At 32.2% G+C, this 15,860-nt stretch overlaps 1 protein-coding gene across 3 annotated transcripts in view; it reads left to right on the top strand.

The window, feature by feature from the left end:
* Positions 1 to 15,860, top strand: part of LOC115452434 (dopamine N-acetyltransferase) — a 93,016-nt gene that overhangs the window by 66,135 nt on the left and 11,021 nt on the right. For 2 of the 3 annotated variants that reach the window (XM_037437444.1, XM_030180977.2), the window contains exons 2-4: positions 9,100 to 9,230; positions 10,849 to 11,029; positions 13,564 to 13,769. In XM_037437444.1, coding sequence (XP_037293341.1) covers positions 9,100 to 9,230; positions 10,849 to 11,029; positions 13,564 to 13,769 — 518 coding nt within the window. Of the gene's footprint in view, positions 1 to 8,321; positions 8,462 to 9,099; positions 9,231 to 10,848; positions 11,030 to 13,563; positions 13,770 to 15,860 lie in introns of those variants that run through there. The other variant, XM_030180985.2, reaches the window with a different exon arrangement.

A 15,860-nucleotide genomic window follows, 5' to 3' on the forward strand; every position in this document is an offset into this window, starting at 1 on the left:
ATGTAAAGTGTATGTTTTGTTGGCTGTACAAATAAATAAATAAATAAATAAATAAATAAATAAATAAAAGTGCCGAGCCTATTCACGCAATAGGAAGTTTCAAATACTTCCTTATCTTTTAAATAGATGCAAAAAAAGATATGATTAATTATATTAACGATAAAAAAAACAATTCATCTGAACACTAAACTGGTGGTAGGTCTCTCATATGTGAGAGTCCGTCTGGGTAGGTACCACTGCAATGTCTATTTCTGCTGCCAAGCAACAATGTTTAGTCACGGTTGTGTTCCGGTTTTAAGGACATTGTAGCTAGTGTAACTACTGGACATAATAAGACTTAGCACCGCATGTCTCAGGATATCCAGCGCAGTGGAATAACAAACAATAATTCGTAATTCGAGGTATTGGATGGTGTTTCTACTGTTTATGGGCGGTCGTATCGCTTATCATTAGACGAACAGCAAGCTCGTCTCGTCATACAAAGGAATAAAAAAAAATAATACTTACAAACTTGTCTAATATAATTAATTTTAATATCTATTGTCATGAACAATACACACGTATTTCACATAATTTAGATGCATACAACCTTAAATATGACTAGCAAATGATAACAAAATAATAAACAATAAAATTACCTTGGATTTGATGTGTTAATTTTTATCTCTAATTATTGTAAACTTCATAACTCTGCAATAGTATACAATAACACCCTTATTCATAGACGTTATTTATCTAAGGACGCTACATTGCTGTGATAACAAGTCTGTTTCTCAGTGCTGACGGCATGGCAGCCTTCGCAGTGCGTAGGCATAGGTCCGTTGTGATTGGCTAATATTGAGATACAACTTGAATCTAGTTGACTGCCAGATAAACAAAGCTGAACAAACAGCAAGCCGTCAGATAAACGAAGCTGAGAAACAGACTTGTTATACCAGCAATGCTTCGTCCTTAGATAAATAACGTCTATAAATAATGGGATTGGAGTATAAAGTATTTATTCGTAAAATAAATAAGCTTTTTCTACTAATCTATACTATTATATAAAACTGAAGAGTTTGTTTGTTTGAACGCCCTAATTTCAGGGACGTCTAAACCTTTTGAAACATTGTTTCTAAGAGTAAGTTACATTACTCCTGAGCACTATAGGCTACTTTTTATCTAAAAAACACTTTTTCACGCAACCGAAGCTGCAGACGAAAGCTATATTACAATGATAAGATTCGATAATTTATCATATAGAACCAACGAGTCTTTAACGAGTTGCTTTAAGCATAACAGGAGGTACAAAGCGATCGCTATAATGATTACACGCGCTTTGGTTGTATTAGAAAGGCATTATCTACTTTAAAAACCTCATATGCAAAGGCTGTTATCCATCAATTACAATATCATATTTTACTATTATAAAATATATCCGTACACAAAGTGTTAAAACCCGCCATAATGGCCCACGTAAATATCTCGCGTTCCGGGATCAGCCTGTGTATATCCGGTTGCAACGGGCCGGCATAATTGTAACGACTGTCGAAGGGTAATGATGTCTCATCAGTCGACATTCTATTGAACTCCACTCCAATTACCATCGGGTGCAGTGAGGTCAATTAGCCGTGTCCATTTAAAAAAAAACATTGTATCGAAACAATATATAACATTACTAAAATAAATAAAAACAAGTTTCTTAGAATATATCTAGCTTTTACGCGTCATTCCATGGCTGACACGAGGTCATTCACAGAGGGTCAGAGTGGCGGTAATTTGATATATAACACAATATCATGGCGGGAATTAATATATCATCTAATAAAACAGCATCTCCCTTTTGCGGCCTTGTTCTAACGCTCGTTTTGAAGACTAAATGTTTGCAAATTTATTTGTTTAGACTGATTATGACTATGTCTCGTCATTTATACATTAAAATGATTTAAATTAATTAGGTACACGCTGGTTTACTAATCTGTCTTTAAAACTCAAAATTTTAGATTCGATGTAGACATTTTCATTTTGGTTTAAAGTTAATAGCGTAATTGAACCAGCTTTGAGTATTTTTCGTAGAGTAAAAATATAAAATTACATATGAATTATGTAAATTTATGAATTGCTTATTAAGATACGGTATTAAAATTATGTTTATTAATTATTATTATTAAATGTTATTAATTGGTTATGATAATATTTTAATGTTTGATCGCCTCTGGGCAAATAAAGCTATAGGCATTTATCTGTAAATTAATCATTATACGCATACGATTATATTATGATACATGCATGTTATTATGTTTTTTTTTTATTGCCTTAGTAGGCAAACGAGCAACCGCCCTGTGGAATGCGGGCGTTTGGAGAATTCCACCACGGTATCCCCTGCCTGTCGTAAGAAGCGGCTAATAGGGGCCACGAGCGGTCCGCCTGATGCTCTGCAGCATCCTTTGCCCATGTACTAAAGCAATTTCAGAGGCACAGACAATCCGTTGCCTATTAGCCGTTATGTTTAATTCTATGTTGAATTTTGGTAATAGGTGGGTATTACAGAAAACAAACATACCTAGCATTAAGAATCGTCAATTTAATTCTTTATGGAAAGACTCCACAAACAAAGTCTATTTTAAAGAACTCAAAGCAATTATTCGCTTTTCTATATCGTTATTAAGTCCAAATTTAAACGAGTCGCCAACGCACTATCACTTTATAACATACATATATTTATTTATTCATAAATATAAATATTAGGAATGATTTCAAAAGTTCGATTACTTATACTTACATGCTAATATTGGTCCTTTTTTCTGTTTACAACTCTACACAGCTATTTTTTATTGGCGTAAAACTAGTGTTATAAACATTTATGTCTATGACTTAACTACATTTAATATTTATGCCGGCGCCCATTAATGCAATAGATTTAGTTGCAACGAGTGAATACCAGAATTTCTATTTGCAACCAGTTTACTTTAGTTCCCTTCGAATCAGAACAAATAAAATTTGAATCGGAATGAAGGAATCGTCAGTACCCTTATAATGCATTTATATACATATTGGTATCCAATACGTTAACGTTTACGAATTTCTCAATAGTTATTCAATAATAACATACGTCAAAAAAACATATTTGTACTGCCGATACCCATACATTTGAGTTTACTGTTAAACTAAAATATATGGACTCAAAATTGTACTAAAATGCTATGCTAGCGCATGTAAGCTTTAAATAGTAAGCTAATTGAAGCTTACACGCGCTATGTTGGCGCTACCGTATTTTAGTTCCAAATATGCTCACGGGGCGCTGTTCAAACGTCGCGCTAACCATGTGTTTAGAAACTATCTACTCGAAATTTATTAAAGCTATAGAAAAAAATTAAACATCATATTTCGGCAATAGGTTACCTTACATTTTGTAGTTTTAAATATTTTTATATGAATTAAATTAATTTCACAATAAATATACCACTATAATTGTTGATTCCGTGCATCTCATCCTAAAGTACACATAATTTTAATTTGCAACGAACACTTTTAAACAGACAATTTAATAAGGAATATTTGGTAGTGTAAAATTTTTCAAAACGACCTAAAAAATTGTTTATATAAATTATTCGTAAATCCCTGCATATTCCCACCGTAAAATGTGCTAAATATTTTAATTTCTCTGACCTGATATGAAATATTCAGGTCCTTTTCTACGTGATGTGGCTATCTAATAGAATATGCTGCAGATTTTAGTGTAAACTTTGTCTCTTAACAAGTTTAGCTAAACATCCGACGCCAATCTTTCTTGGCAAGGAAACTAAAAACATACTTGAATTGAATGGAATTTGTACTTAAAATAACATGTTCATAATCAGAGGTTTATAGAGGGGGATTCATCGAAGACATTCTAATATACTTAAACGGTTTCAAGATGAAAATTTAATAAAGGAATTATTTTAGTCAGTACAAAAAATAACTTCCTTTCTCAGTGAGACTTAACATCTCATGTCTCAGGATGGCGAGCACAGTGGAATACGAAACAATTATTCGTAATTCAAGGTGTTGGATGGTGTATCTTCTGTTTATGGGCGGTCGTATCTCTTATTCGCATTCAAAGCAATAAAAAAAAATAAAAAAACGGTTGAAACTTTGATGCTATTGAAAAAGATTTGAGCCCCTTTGTTCCCCATTCCTTCTCTGGATCCGTTACTGAATCCGCTTTCAATGAGTCGCATTTAGATACCACAAGCACTGACAACCGCTTACTACTAGACTTGACAAGTCCTTAACTTCATTGTAATAGCGGCGGAATTTTTATGTATTCTAGTGTAATAAAATTATGTACATTGTTTCAATTATGAACTGTAGTTTACATAGATATCATTTGTGATATTAATTATACAATAAAGTTGTAGAATAAGGTTATTTAAATGCTGAGTAGAACATTGTAGTATAAATGTTATACTAGATATTCCGCTAAGCAAGTTCACAATTTACCATTCGATTATAATGGTTGCAAAAATCAATAAAGCGAGCTTTAAGAACAACCTAGAATTCTAGAATTAACACAACCAGATTACCACATTGAGTGACGGGAAATGAAATCGCCAGCAAATATCAAAGGTTCATAGTGACTATTCAAAATAGAGATAGACATCTGGCATTTCTATTATACATGTTATAGACATATAGATTTAACAATATTTTATTAATTTGACCGCCAAACTGGCAATGACACCGTGTATGTGAACAGAACACTTTTTTTATAACTCAATGATGAGATGAATATTTCACACGCCTGACGTTGAACTCATTATGATTATCAACGATAATTAATTATCAAATATTAAGTACCATAATCTAAATAAAATAAGTGTAATTAATTTCCTATGGTCAATATTGTACATTAATTTATATGTAACAGAAAATAATACCAAAAATAAAATCTGCTGTAAATTAAACGTGAAAATTGATTGAAATCTAAAGCAGTTATTCATATTAGAATTCCGGTTACCTACATACATTTTTAATAAAATGTTTAAATGATTAGGCCTACGGCTTGGCGATGGGAATAGACAAAATTCAACCTCCATAGGGAATTTAGAAAAAAAAAGCCTACTATTTAAATAATAGGATTTCAATCAGAAGTATTTCGGAAGGTGTTAGCTATTTGCAACCATTTAATTAGTTTTCCTATCGTGACCACAGCTGAAATTATATCTCAAACCGTGACATTTAAATGGACTAAGCTAGGACCGGTCCACATTTCACAAAGTACTAGCTATAAATAAACGCGTGATAATATAGATTACCAATACTTTTTGCATACTATACTTCTGGAATTATTTTACACCAGACGATGAAGACAAAATTTTAACTTACTAGATGTTATGAAGTGCTATGTGCGGACCGTAGACTTGTTATGAGTAAGTCAAGTTTTAGTGTCACTATTTTTCGAAAGGTACAGGCAATTTTTTTTTTAATAATATTTCTTAATTAATAAATTTAGAACCTTTTAATCTACAAGGTTATTCCAGCCTTATTGTATCGTAGAACTAAATTAACAGAAAAGGAAACATTATATGTCCTTTTTAGCCTGCTTACAAATTTATATATATTTTAGCATCTTCACTGTAAGGTGTAGCCAAGATTGTTTGGACCACACCCAATTCTAAAATAATAACTTTTAAATCCTCTATTTAATGTTTCCCTTTCTGTTTTGTATAGGACACATTCCAATAACAATTCGTAAACATCTACAGATCCACATAGATCACAATTGGGGTTGCTAGTTTAGTTAGTATAAGTTACAATAAAATTTTTCAATAGTTGACTACTCCTCTACAATTATAACACACCTTAGTGCTAACCATCTATACATATTATAAAATCAAGTCCCCAAAAGCTGTCTGTCTGTATGTTATCGATTTTTCAAAATTTATTGAACAGATTTTTATGAAGCTTGGTATGGAGATAGTTTAATACCTTGGGATAGTTATAAGCTACTTTCTGTCCCGGGAAAATATATAGCCGGACTTTTATCCCGGTAAACTCCTTCATGAAAGCTAGAGCAATAGCTAGTAAAACTAAAATAATGTAAACCAACCCTACAAATTGCTTCACAACTAACAACAGCGCCTTGTAAATAATTATTAGCGACAAAGGTTTATGCTAAACTATTGGCTCGACCAAGGCGAGACAACCGGACACGAATGAAAATGAACGGCTGGTAACGGGCCCGTATAGCTTCAAGATTACATAGATATAGATATACATATAAATGTAGAAGCGTTTAAGTAATCAAACTTATTCAGAAGCAATGATGCTATTATTTAAAAAAGAATGACGAGTCAGGCAATCCGCTCGTCCGATAGCAAGTGACTCCAAGGCACAAACAATAGTCAATAAACGCCGCCCAAACTTGTACTAAAACTTTTGGTTTTAAGTTTTATTTTTGCATCATATCACAAGACCCCACTGCATATACTGTAAATGAGCGTCGACTGTCTAGAGATGATTATCCCTCGCCAGTCGATACAATTATGCCGGGCTATTTATATTATTATATACACCGACTGCACCTAAAACGCGAAATCTATATGGGCTATGTCGTGATTTCCACGTTGTATGCAGTGGTCAATATCGGAGCGGAAGGAAATAAATCGCCAACCAAGTAAAGAGACTTAAGTAGACACATATTGACCAGTAATTAAATTTGGTACAAAGTTCTACAATTCTTACACAGAATTGTTTGATAGTAGAGGTAGTCATACTGGTACTCCCGTAAGTGCAATCTCACATGAGAAGACCTACCACCTAGTAACAGTGTACATACAGCTAATTTAAAAAATAAGTTTTTTTATTGTCTGTCTCTGGCTGCTATTTCCTTATATCTGTAGCACTTTGTGCGGTAATGTTTCTTTATGGTTCAAAGAAAAATAAAGAGTAAGGTGAAGGACGAAATCGTATAACTACCTGACGACTGTAAAATTGTAGCAGTTTACATATCAAGTTTTTTTTTTATGGTCGCTTCAGACAAAATTGGTTCTAAATACACATTTCATAACTAAAAACAAACATAAGGACAAATAACGAAAGCTTAGATATTAGGCTTGTTTTACAATTTCTGAGTAAATACTTTGTATACAATAAGGCGACAAAATACAAAAGATATTCAAATCTATACTTCCAGATAAACGGCAATAAAATGAGTATCATCTACATTCGCTGTTTAATATGATAATTATCAAATAAAATTTACTTGAAACTTGTGAAACAGAGCATAGTAACAACGCAGTTTCACAAAAACTAAAAATAACGCAGGCAAAGCACTAGTAGGCACGAGCTTGTGTATTATAAAAGGCCGTAAAAAATATTCAGAAAAATAATCAGGAAATTTTAACCCAAAAAAGAAATTCTGTCAAAGGAAGTTTAATCTGAAAATACGAGTAAAATTTATTCCGTAAAAAATATTACTTCATTCTGCAATAAGGATTTTATTGCTGCCAACGATTAAAAGAAAAATTATGACACATAAATGCGCGAGCAATTTTCTGTATAAAAGCTTTTTCATTAATGTTATGAAAGGGTGGAAATGAAACGATAAAGTGTACGAGATTATGAATAAAATATGTTTTTGTGAAGTGTTAACACAAAATGTGTCTTCTATAGGTTTTGATCATCGCATCATAATGAATTTAGTGATAAAGCCAATATTATTGGTTATTTATGAAGACAATAATGTTTACTTACATTATCGAACACCTATAACCATTTCAAAATAATCGCGTTGCCCTTGCTTTTTTGAAAGTATTTACCCACATTTTCGTTTTATAAATCAGGTCTTTTAATATTTGAAAACACAATTTGCAGGAAGCAAATCGACTGCTATTTCGTTTACTAGCATTGTGAGTGCCGAGTAATGTTCCTTTGTTATTGCCAGATGGCAGAAACATGATCAATGTAATACAAGGCTGTTGCGATAAAACACAATCTTGTTAGTCTGTCACTATTTACTAGGACACATAATTTAATAGCACTGTTACAATAAATATGAACTTCCTTTATAATTAACTAGACGTCCAATAATTTGCAAATCATTTTCTTAACCGTTTAAGGAAGTTAGATATCCTTTTAAGTTATAGGTTCAGAAATAAGTGCTCACTCAAGCCAATTGTGGACTAATTGTGTTCTAAACTGAGATTACAGTGCATATTGTACAGTACTATGAAATTCTTTTCTATTTAGCCAACAGCCCAAAGTGTTTATACATTCTGTTCGTTTTTAAACATCTTGGAGGTTTTATAACAGTCTATAGAAAAGCGGTTTGTACGGTTATATTTTTTCAAAAATATGTATCGTAGAACTAGTAGGTCAAGATTATTGATTAAAATTAGTCATTTTTATTGAGTTTCAAATCTCAAATACCGACTTAATGCTGATGTTGACTACGCTAAGAAAAACATTTCTCAAATGTGGAAAAAATAAAATTAAAAAGGTGTGTAAAATGTAAAAATAGGTAAGCTTTCTCAATTCAATTAATCACTGGTAGGTCTCTCGTGTGCGTGAGGCCGTCTGGGTACCGCCGTAATATCTATTTCTACCACCAAACAATAGCGTGTATACACTATTGTGTTCTGGTTCAAAAGATAATGTAGCCAGCGTAATTACAGGACATATTGACATTTATGTCTTATGTCTCAGAGTAACGAACGCACTGGAGTATCACGCAGTACTCTCTTTTCCAAATTTCAATAGGGTATGTTTATAGGCGGTCGTATGGCTTATCATGAGTCGAGCGGCATGCACGTCTTGTCATTCAACTGCAAAAACAAAATGAAATAAAAAAAGCTTTGAGATGTAGATGTAAATTTAGTAACGAAACCACGTTAAACACGTTTTTAAATATTAAGAAATTGTAGAACCAAAACTTGATTCAAATGCATAGAAACTTGGATCCTAGAGAGATAGTAGTAAAAAAATTAAAAAACTAATACTCAAGACTAGAGAGATTAAAAAAAAATACACACACATCATGCCTTCATCCCTAAAGGGAGATTAACTAGACAGAGTTGTTACCAGGGCACCCAGAGGGATTGAATACGATCAAAATTGTAAAATGTTCTTTTTCCACAGCTTGCGGACGAGCTACCGGCTCAGCTGGCGGAGCTCGGTCTGCGCCCGCGCACCATGACACCATCCTCCACTTACAGCATCCGTCGCATGACCACAAACGACAGGGACCTCACATTAAAATATCTGAGAAGGTAATTCCTATGATTCTGTTTTCGCTGGACATTTTTCTACTAAAAACAATCATTTTTTTTAAAGCAACAATTGTTTATAAAACCAGATTGATAATAATAGAAACTATTTAAATGATCTAGAAGAAAACGAATTTGATAATGTTTTGAAATCTTTTTAGTATACAAAAATATTTATAAGATCAATATGAGTATATTTTAAATAAGCTATGATATTTTTTTATTATTTACGTATTTCCTCGGAACCCACAACTTGTGAATGCGTTTTTTTGGTAACGTAACTGTTCCTTACCGTACACTACTCACAAAACATAACAGTTTCAAATATAATCGATACATTTCAGATTCAGAAGATCCATCGAAGTTAACTATCACTTTTGTAAAATGTTACCTTTAGTTCTCTATGATTATAGGCGAGTATTGAGTGTAGGCGGCTATAATATCGCTATCAAAATCGATCTCATTGATCGAACCCAGTCAGTTTTCAAAGCCGTATTAGCTTTTACTAATCTATATCTAATACAGGTCTGCAAGCTATAGGTTTATTACAGCTATATCCATCAAGTAAGACCTAGGTTACCTTATAATGCCAGCATTTAGACCACGACAATGAAACAGCCCCGGGTGATAGTGTTACCTAATAACGCTTGTTAGAGTGCTGGGCAATGCAAATGAACAGCCTGAGCTAGGCGTGGCTGTATTAAAATGTCTAATGGTATGATTTATAATAACAGTCTATTAAATAGGATATTATGGTGCTTTTGGAATGGCTACAAAAGTTATAATTTGAAATCTGTAATACAAGATGCTGGCGACTATAAAATCTTACTTATTTTTGTTAAATTAAAAATGACAGATTAAGAAAATATTATGAGAAGTCTCAAAATGGAACACAATTTCAGCATAAATTATCATTATATTTTAACTAAGAATTAAATGTTTCTTATTACCACAGATAATAAAAATGCATAATCAAGTCAATGTGCGTGCTATGTATCTAGTTTTTATAGCTTTCAAATTGCATAAATGACTACTATTTTATCTAGTAAAACTGTTTTGAAATATCGATTACCATGAACGTCTCGAAATTTCGTTTTTTAACTTTTTATTTATATGATATTTGCAATGCAGCTAGTGAATATCGAATCAAGTCACGACTTAGCAAAAAATATAGTGAGAATGATCTGAGAGACGCTTTTTTTATTTTAAAATAATAGTTCTATTGTTTTTTTAATAAATCCACGTTTAATATAGGTATGATACAATTCATAGATGTTATTACTATATGATAAAGATTTCATTTATTTGATATCCAATACTGGTGGTCATGAATTATAAGAGAAACTAACTTTCCGCATATGATATGCCATCTACAACAGTAGAACAGCTTTAGCGACACATCTTAGTATGGTGGTCATGATATGCCATCTACAAAAGTAGAACAGCTTTAGCGACACATCTTAGTATGGTGGTCATGATATGCCATCTACAAAAGTAGAACAGCTTTAGCGACACATCTTAGTATGGTGGTCATGATATGCCATCTACAACAGTAGAACGACACATCTTCGTGTGGTGGTGTAAGTGGGTGATTTGTTTAATAGGTGTCTTTTCTTATCAGGTTCTTTTTCCGTGATGAACCCATGAACTTGGCTGTCAACTTGCTGGAGACATCGGAGTCCAGGTGCATTGAACTTGAAGACTACGCCGCGGGAACCCTTGAGGATGGCGTATCCGTAGCAGCTGTCGACGAAAATGGAGATTTCATTGGACTCATCATCAATGGAATTGCGAGGAGAAAAGTAAGTGAAATTTCTCATTTTTGGATTATTCAAAAACAAATATTGCAAATCTTGTTCATTCCCAATTGCTTGGCAGCCTTGCAAAATTTTGTTCGGTGGATGTAATTTTGAAACAGCCGTAAATCGCGATATGAGTGTATCTTACTGCATTTTCCCTATTCTTTCTTCCACATATTAACCAATCTTTACTTCAAATTATTTCAAATATGATATAGGCCAAAAGACTTCGCAAATTGAAAATGTGTAACGTGACGTAACTTTGAAATTCATCCCCGATTTCTTTTTCTGTGTTTGTGAAGCGAACGTGCCTTGACTAACGACTGAAATGCGACTCCTTATTTGAACTGTATCCATAAAAAACGAACGGCATAGAAGATTTTGTATTGTAAGATAATGAAATTTCCGTTCAGGTGTTCAATGTTTATAAAAGGGGTCTTGATGTGTATTTTATAGAAGATAAAATACACTAAAGACTTTCCTATACAGAAAGCGTGGTTGGGTATGATATTCACGTCGCGTGATCTTAGCGTGGGGATTACTATGATAATATATGGGAGACTCCACACGTAGATGAGTTTGGCGGAATCACGCCACGCCATGCTGGATGTAGGAAAACAGCTGTAGAAAATTTCTTGATGCGATGCAAGCTCTTTATAATATTATCTGTGATATCATTTTATTTCTTGCCATTTTAGCGTAAATTAAAGTAATAGAACTTGCATGTCACAATTATCCGACATGGTTTATAAAACTGATCCAATCACATCGTCCAATTTATTTTGGAGTACGATTACTGGCGCCACAACCCGCCAAGCCTTTCTTGGCATTTTCAACGCAGCCCCACGACAAGTGACGTGATGTGAGTTGTGACCATCACGCCGCGCTCCAACCACACTTTCATCACACCAAATCACGCTTTCTGTGTGGCGAAGCCTTTAAAATTTGGAAGATTTTCGATGATTGATCGATGCTACTGCACTGTAATCAATTCGAAACTTACTAGCATATTAATAACATACTCTGAAGAAAACTTTACAGGGTAGGGTTTGTACCTTGATTTAATATAGAGTTGATCTTCATTTTCCATATCGTCTCTTGCATTCAATAGATACATAATAATAATTTTGTTGTATAGAACGTTACACCGTTTTTCTTATTGTGCATATAATTTCCACAAACATGAAAAGTAATATTTAATAATTCTGAAGGCTTTCTCCCGAAGACAACAAGAAATCAATAACAAAGACCTTTATAACAAAGTGAGTAACCTTCAGCTAAAATAACTTGTTTTGAGGCAACAGTCATCAATTTCCAGAACATTTTCTAGACACCTTTCACTTCTTACGTAATGGATTGAACAGGATTTACACGGATTTTTTATATCATTGATAAATAAATTGATGTCACGTTCTGTTGAAGGTTGATGAGTTAGTAAGAAATACGAAATTTCAAAAAGCGGCTATACTTTATTAGTAGTTTGTACGTTTTTTGTAGAAGACAAATTTGTATTGTAATACGATTGTGGGAAGAAAGGTAGAACTAACGATTTAACGATACTGTAGAAACTCATAAGAAAACCAATGTTAGAAACTTTTAATGAATCGAATGGACTATCTAAAACTTAGTATCGTGATGACATAACAATTCATTATAAATAGGTAGCTACGTAATCATCCAATTCTACGATAATAAGGGTCATTATTTATAATCACATAAGATTGCTTTGTAAATTTTTAGTGAACACGGTGGTCGAAATTAACCAAAAAACCACTTCCTTTTACTAAAATGCATACACTACGTTATAAATTGCTAATAACCGCACGTTTTTGCAACTTCAGTTTTTTAATAAACATTTAAACTATTGATATTTTAAATCCATTTTATTGTGTATTTATTTCTTAATTAATTTCCGTTCAATAGCAATTTTTGTATAGTATTCTTATAGGCATGTTATTTTTTTTTATCCTGAAATAAGATAAAACATGCTGCATAAATTAAAGCAGATATTAAATATATGAAATTGGGTTATTAAAACAAATATTACTTAACTAAGACATAAGAATAGACCCGAATTGTAGCTAATGTATCTTCTAATTGCTAAGCTTATTTCATTTTTAACTTTATACTGTATTTATAGATATAAATAGTTGAGACCGTCACCATATTAAATATGAATTCCCATAACGACGAAGTCAGACGTATTAAAATTTCAATAATAAATATAAATATTTCCCCGATTAAAATATGTATCTCTGGATGTCGCCGTATTCCAGAGATCAAAATCGAGGACATAAAACGTTTAATTTCCGTCTCTTGAATAATGTTGAAATAAAATTTAATCAAAAGTTCTTACATCATTTTGTTTATATTGTATTGCTACCTTAAGAGCTTTTTAATTTTGTATATAAAATCAAAAACAAAACCTTTTTAATAAAACAACATGATCAATAAAATTTGTGATTTAAGTACTTCATTTTTTTATTTTTGTACTTCAATGCTTAAGTTTTTTTTATTATTAATTATATCTTTACTAGGAGGTCGACTACACGGACAAATCAGCTGACTGTGCGAATCCAAAATTCCGTCGCATTTTGCGGGTACTCGGCCATTTGGATCGGGAGGCGCGGATCTGGGACCATCTACCGAAGTCGTGCAATACTGTGTTGGAAGTCAGGATAGCGTCAACACATTCAGCGTGGCGAGGACGCGGGCTGATGAGGGTGCTTTGTGAAGAGTCTGAGTAAGCATTTAACTTTTTTCAACATATCAACGGTTGAAGGAATAATTGACTTAAACGACATTTTTTGCGACAGGAAGTTTTATACATATTTAAAATCAGCACTTATGTTCTTTTAACCAAGTAAAAAAAAAAAAAAATGTCGCTAAGTCAATTAACTTTTCAACCGTCGATATGATATTTTAACACCCTCAGGCTTTGCAAGTGCCTGATGAAGAATATACCATTTTATTCAGTTCAATGAGCTTATCAATGTCGGCTGCTGGACGTAGACACACCCGAGCGAGCGCCACCCATTTCGGTCTTGATCAGTTCATATTGTACCAGGTCTAAATGCCGTAGTGATTTTTATGGACTAGGGGATTCGCGGGTTATGAATAAATAAATCATAGTTTGCGTTGTTGACAGAGCCACTGAATTTTTATCTGATATGAGGCATCTTCTGAACGAGGATGATGACAAGATAAAAAATTCACCTTATAATTTAGATAAAATTGCAGATCAACAATGCATTAGAACACATGACATTTATATAAAATTTTGTAGAGGTCACATTGTAGTCGCAGATAGGACAAAAAAAAGCAATAAAAAATGCGATTCGGGTATTTTTAAACAAAAACAAAAAAAGAACGCCATTTAGATATTTTTATTATAAAATTTGCATACTTGTAATACCTAGAACAATTTTATGATAAAGCCGTTTGAAGTAGGTAATTAAAATACTAGTAAATTTAGAATAGGTATAACTTATTCAAAATCAATTAGACATAATGTTACTTACATACATATGTAGACACGTGTATATCAAGACATTAAAAAAATTGCATTTGGATTATTAATGAAACAGTGTAGAAACAACGTAAATTATATCAGGCATAGAAAAATATATTTAATTGACATCTAAACAATTCATTAACCAATAACATACAAAAGATTGCCTTTTATCCATTTTAGATAAAAAAAAAATTATATGTAGTGGTCCTAGGATAGCCAATAGATCCTTATTAGGCCGATCAAAATAATTACAGTTGACCCTGCTAGGGCACAAGGGTCTTACTAGGAATATCAAGACACAAAAATATTGATTCTAAGTTTTTAGTTGGAAATAGATATCGGGAAAGGTAAAACAATATAAATATAAGTGCGTATTATTATTAATTACAATCATGGTTTAAATAATTTTATTTAAATTTTGGCCTTACAAGAAACAGACCCATAAGCCATTCTGGTTGAATTAGATATGTTTTTTGCATTACAAAATTTATTGACAACTAATTTGATATCGATATAATTACTTATTAAAATCATTTTAAATCAGTACCACGAATACATTTTAGGCAACGTTCGTTGAGTATTTTTATGTGATTATAATATTATGGCAGGTATTTAATGTATAATTTTAATGTACTTTAAGAATAAGCATATTTTGGTATTTACAACGTTACTTTTAATTTAAATGACTAATTTATTATATAGCTCTTGTATCCTTGATCATCCTTGTTCCTAGAGAGGCTGTTTATAACATTTTATTTACTTAATAATAATTGAATCTGCCATAAAAAAATGTTTTGTAACTTCCATAAGTTATTTAATAATTTATATATCTAATAAATAAAAGAATTATAACTACTTATTTCTTAGGTTGACCTTCCATAGTCCACTCACCTTAACTAAGATCAAAACGAAGATAATGTATAAGGTAAAAACAAAAATAAACAAACATGCTAGTGTCGTGTCTATTAATCTCTTTATAAATTCAATTATAATCTTTTTTGTTTTGCTGATATTTATTACGACAAGTAGGACTTGTACTACCTTTATTCCCAATGATTCGTTTCTATTCTTTATAGTCTTGCTAGCCTACTTTTTGTTATTTTTCATGTAGAAAAATGAAGACTGGAGAAAAAAAATCATATTATATTTTTTTACGTCATAACCAATTTTTTTACAAAAATATATAATGGGGTTTGATCTACTATAAGCAAAAATTATGTAATGATATTCTTTTCTGCTTTCGGATTTTTTATGATAGAGGCGAGTTGTTATTATTGTGTTTTGAACCCTACAATAATCAAAATAACATTGTATCAAAAT

This window comes from Manduca sexta, chromosome 11 (genome assembly GCF_014839805.1).
Source record: "Manduca sexta isolate Smith_Timp_Sample1 chromosome 11, JHU_Msex_v1.0, whole genome shotgun sequence".
Taxonomy (NCBI): domain Eukaryota; kingdom Metazoa; phylum Arthropoda; class Insecta; order Lepidoptera; family Sphingidae; genus Manduca; species Manduca sexta.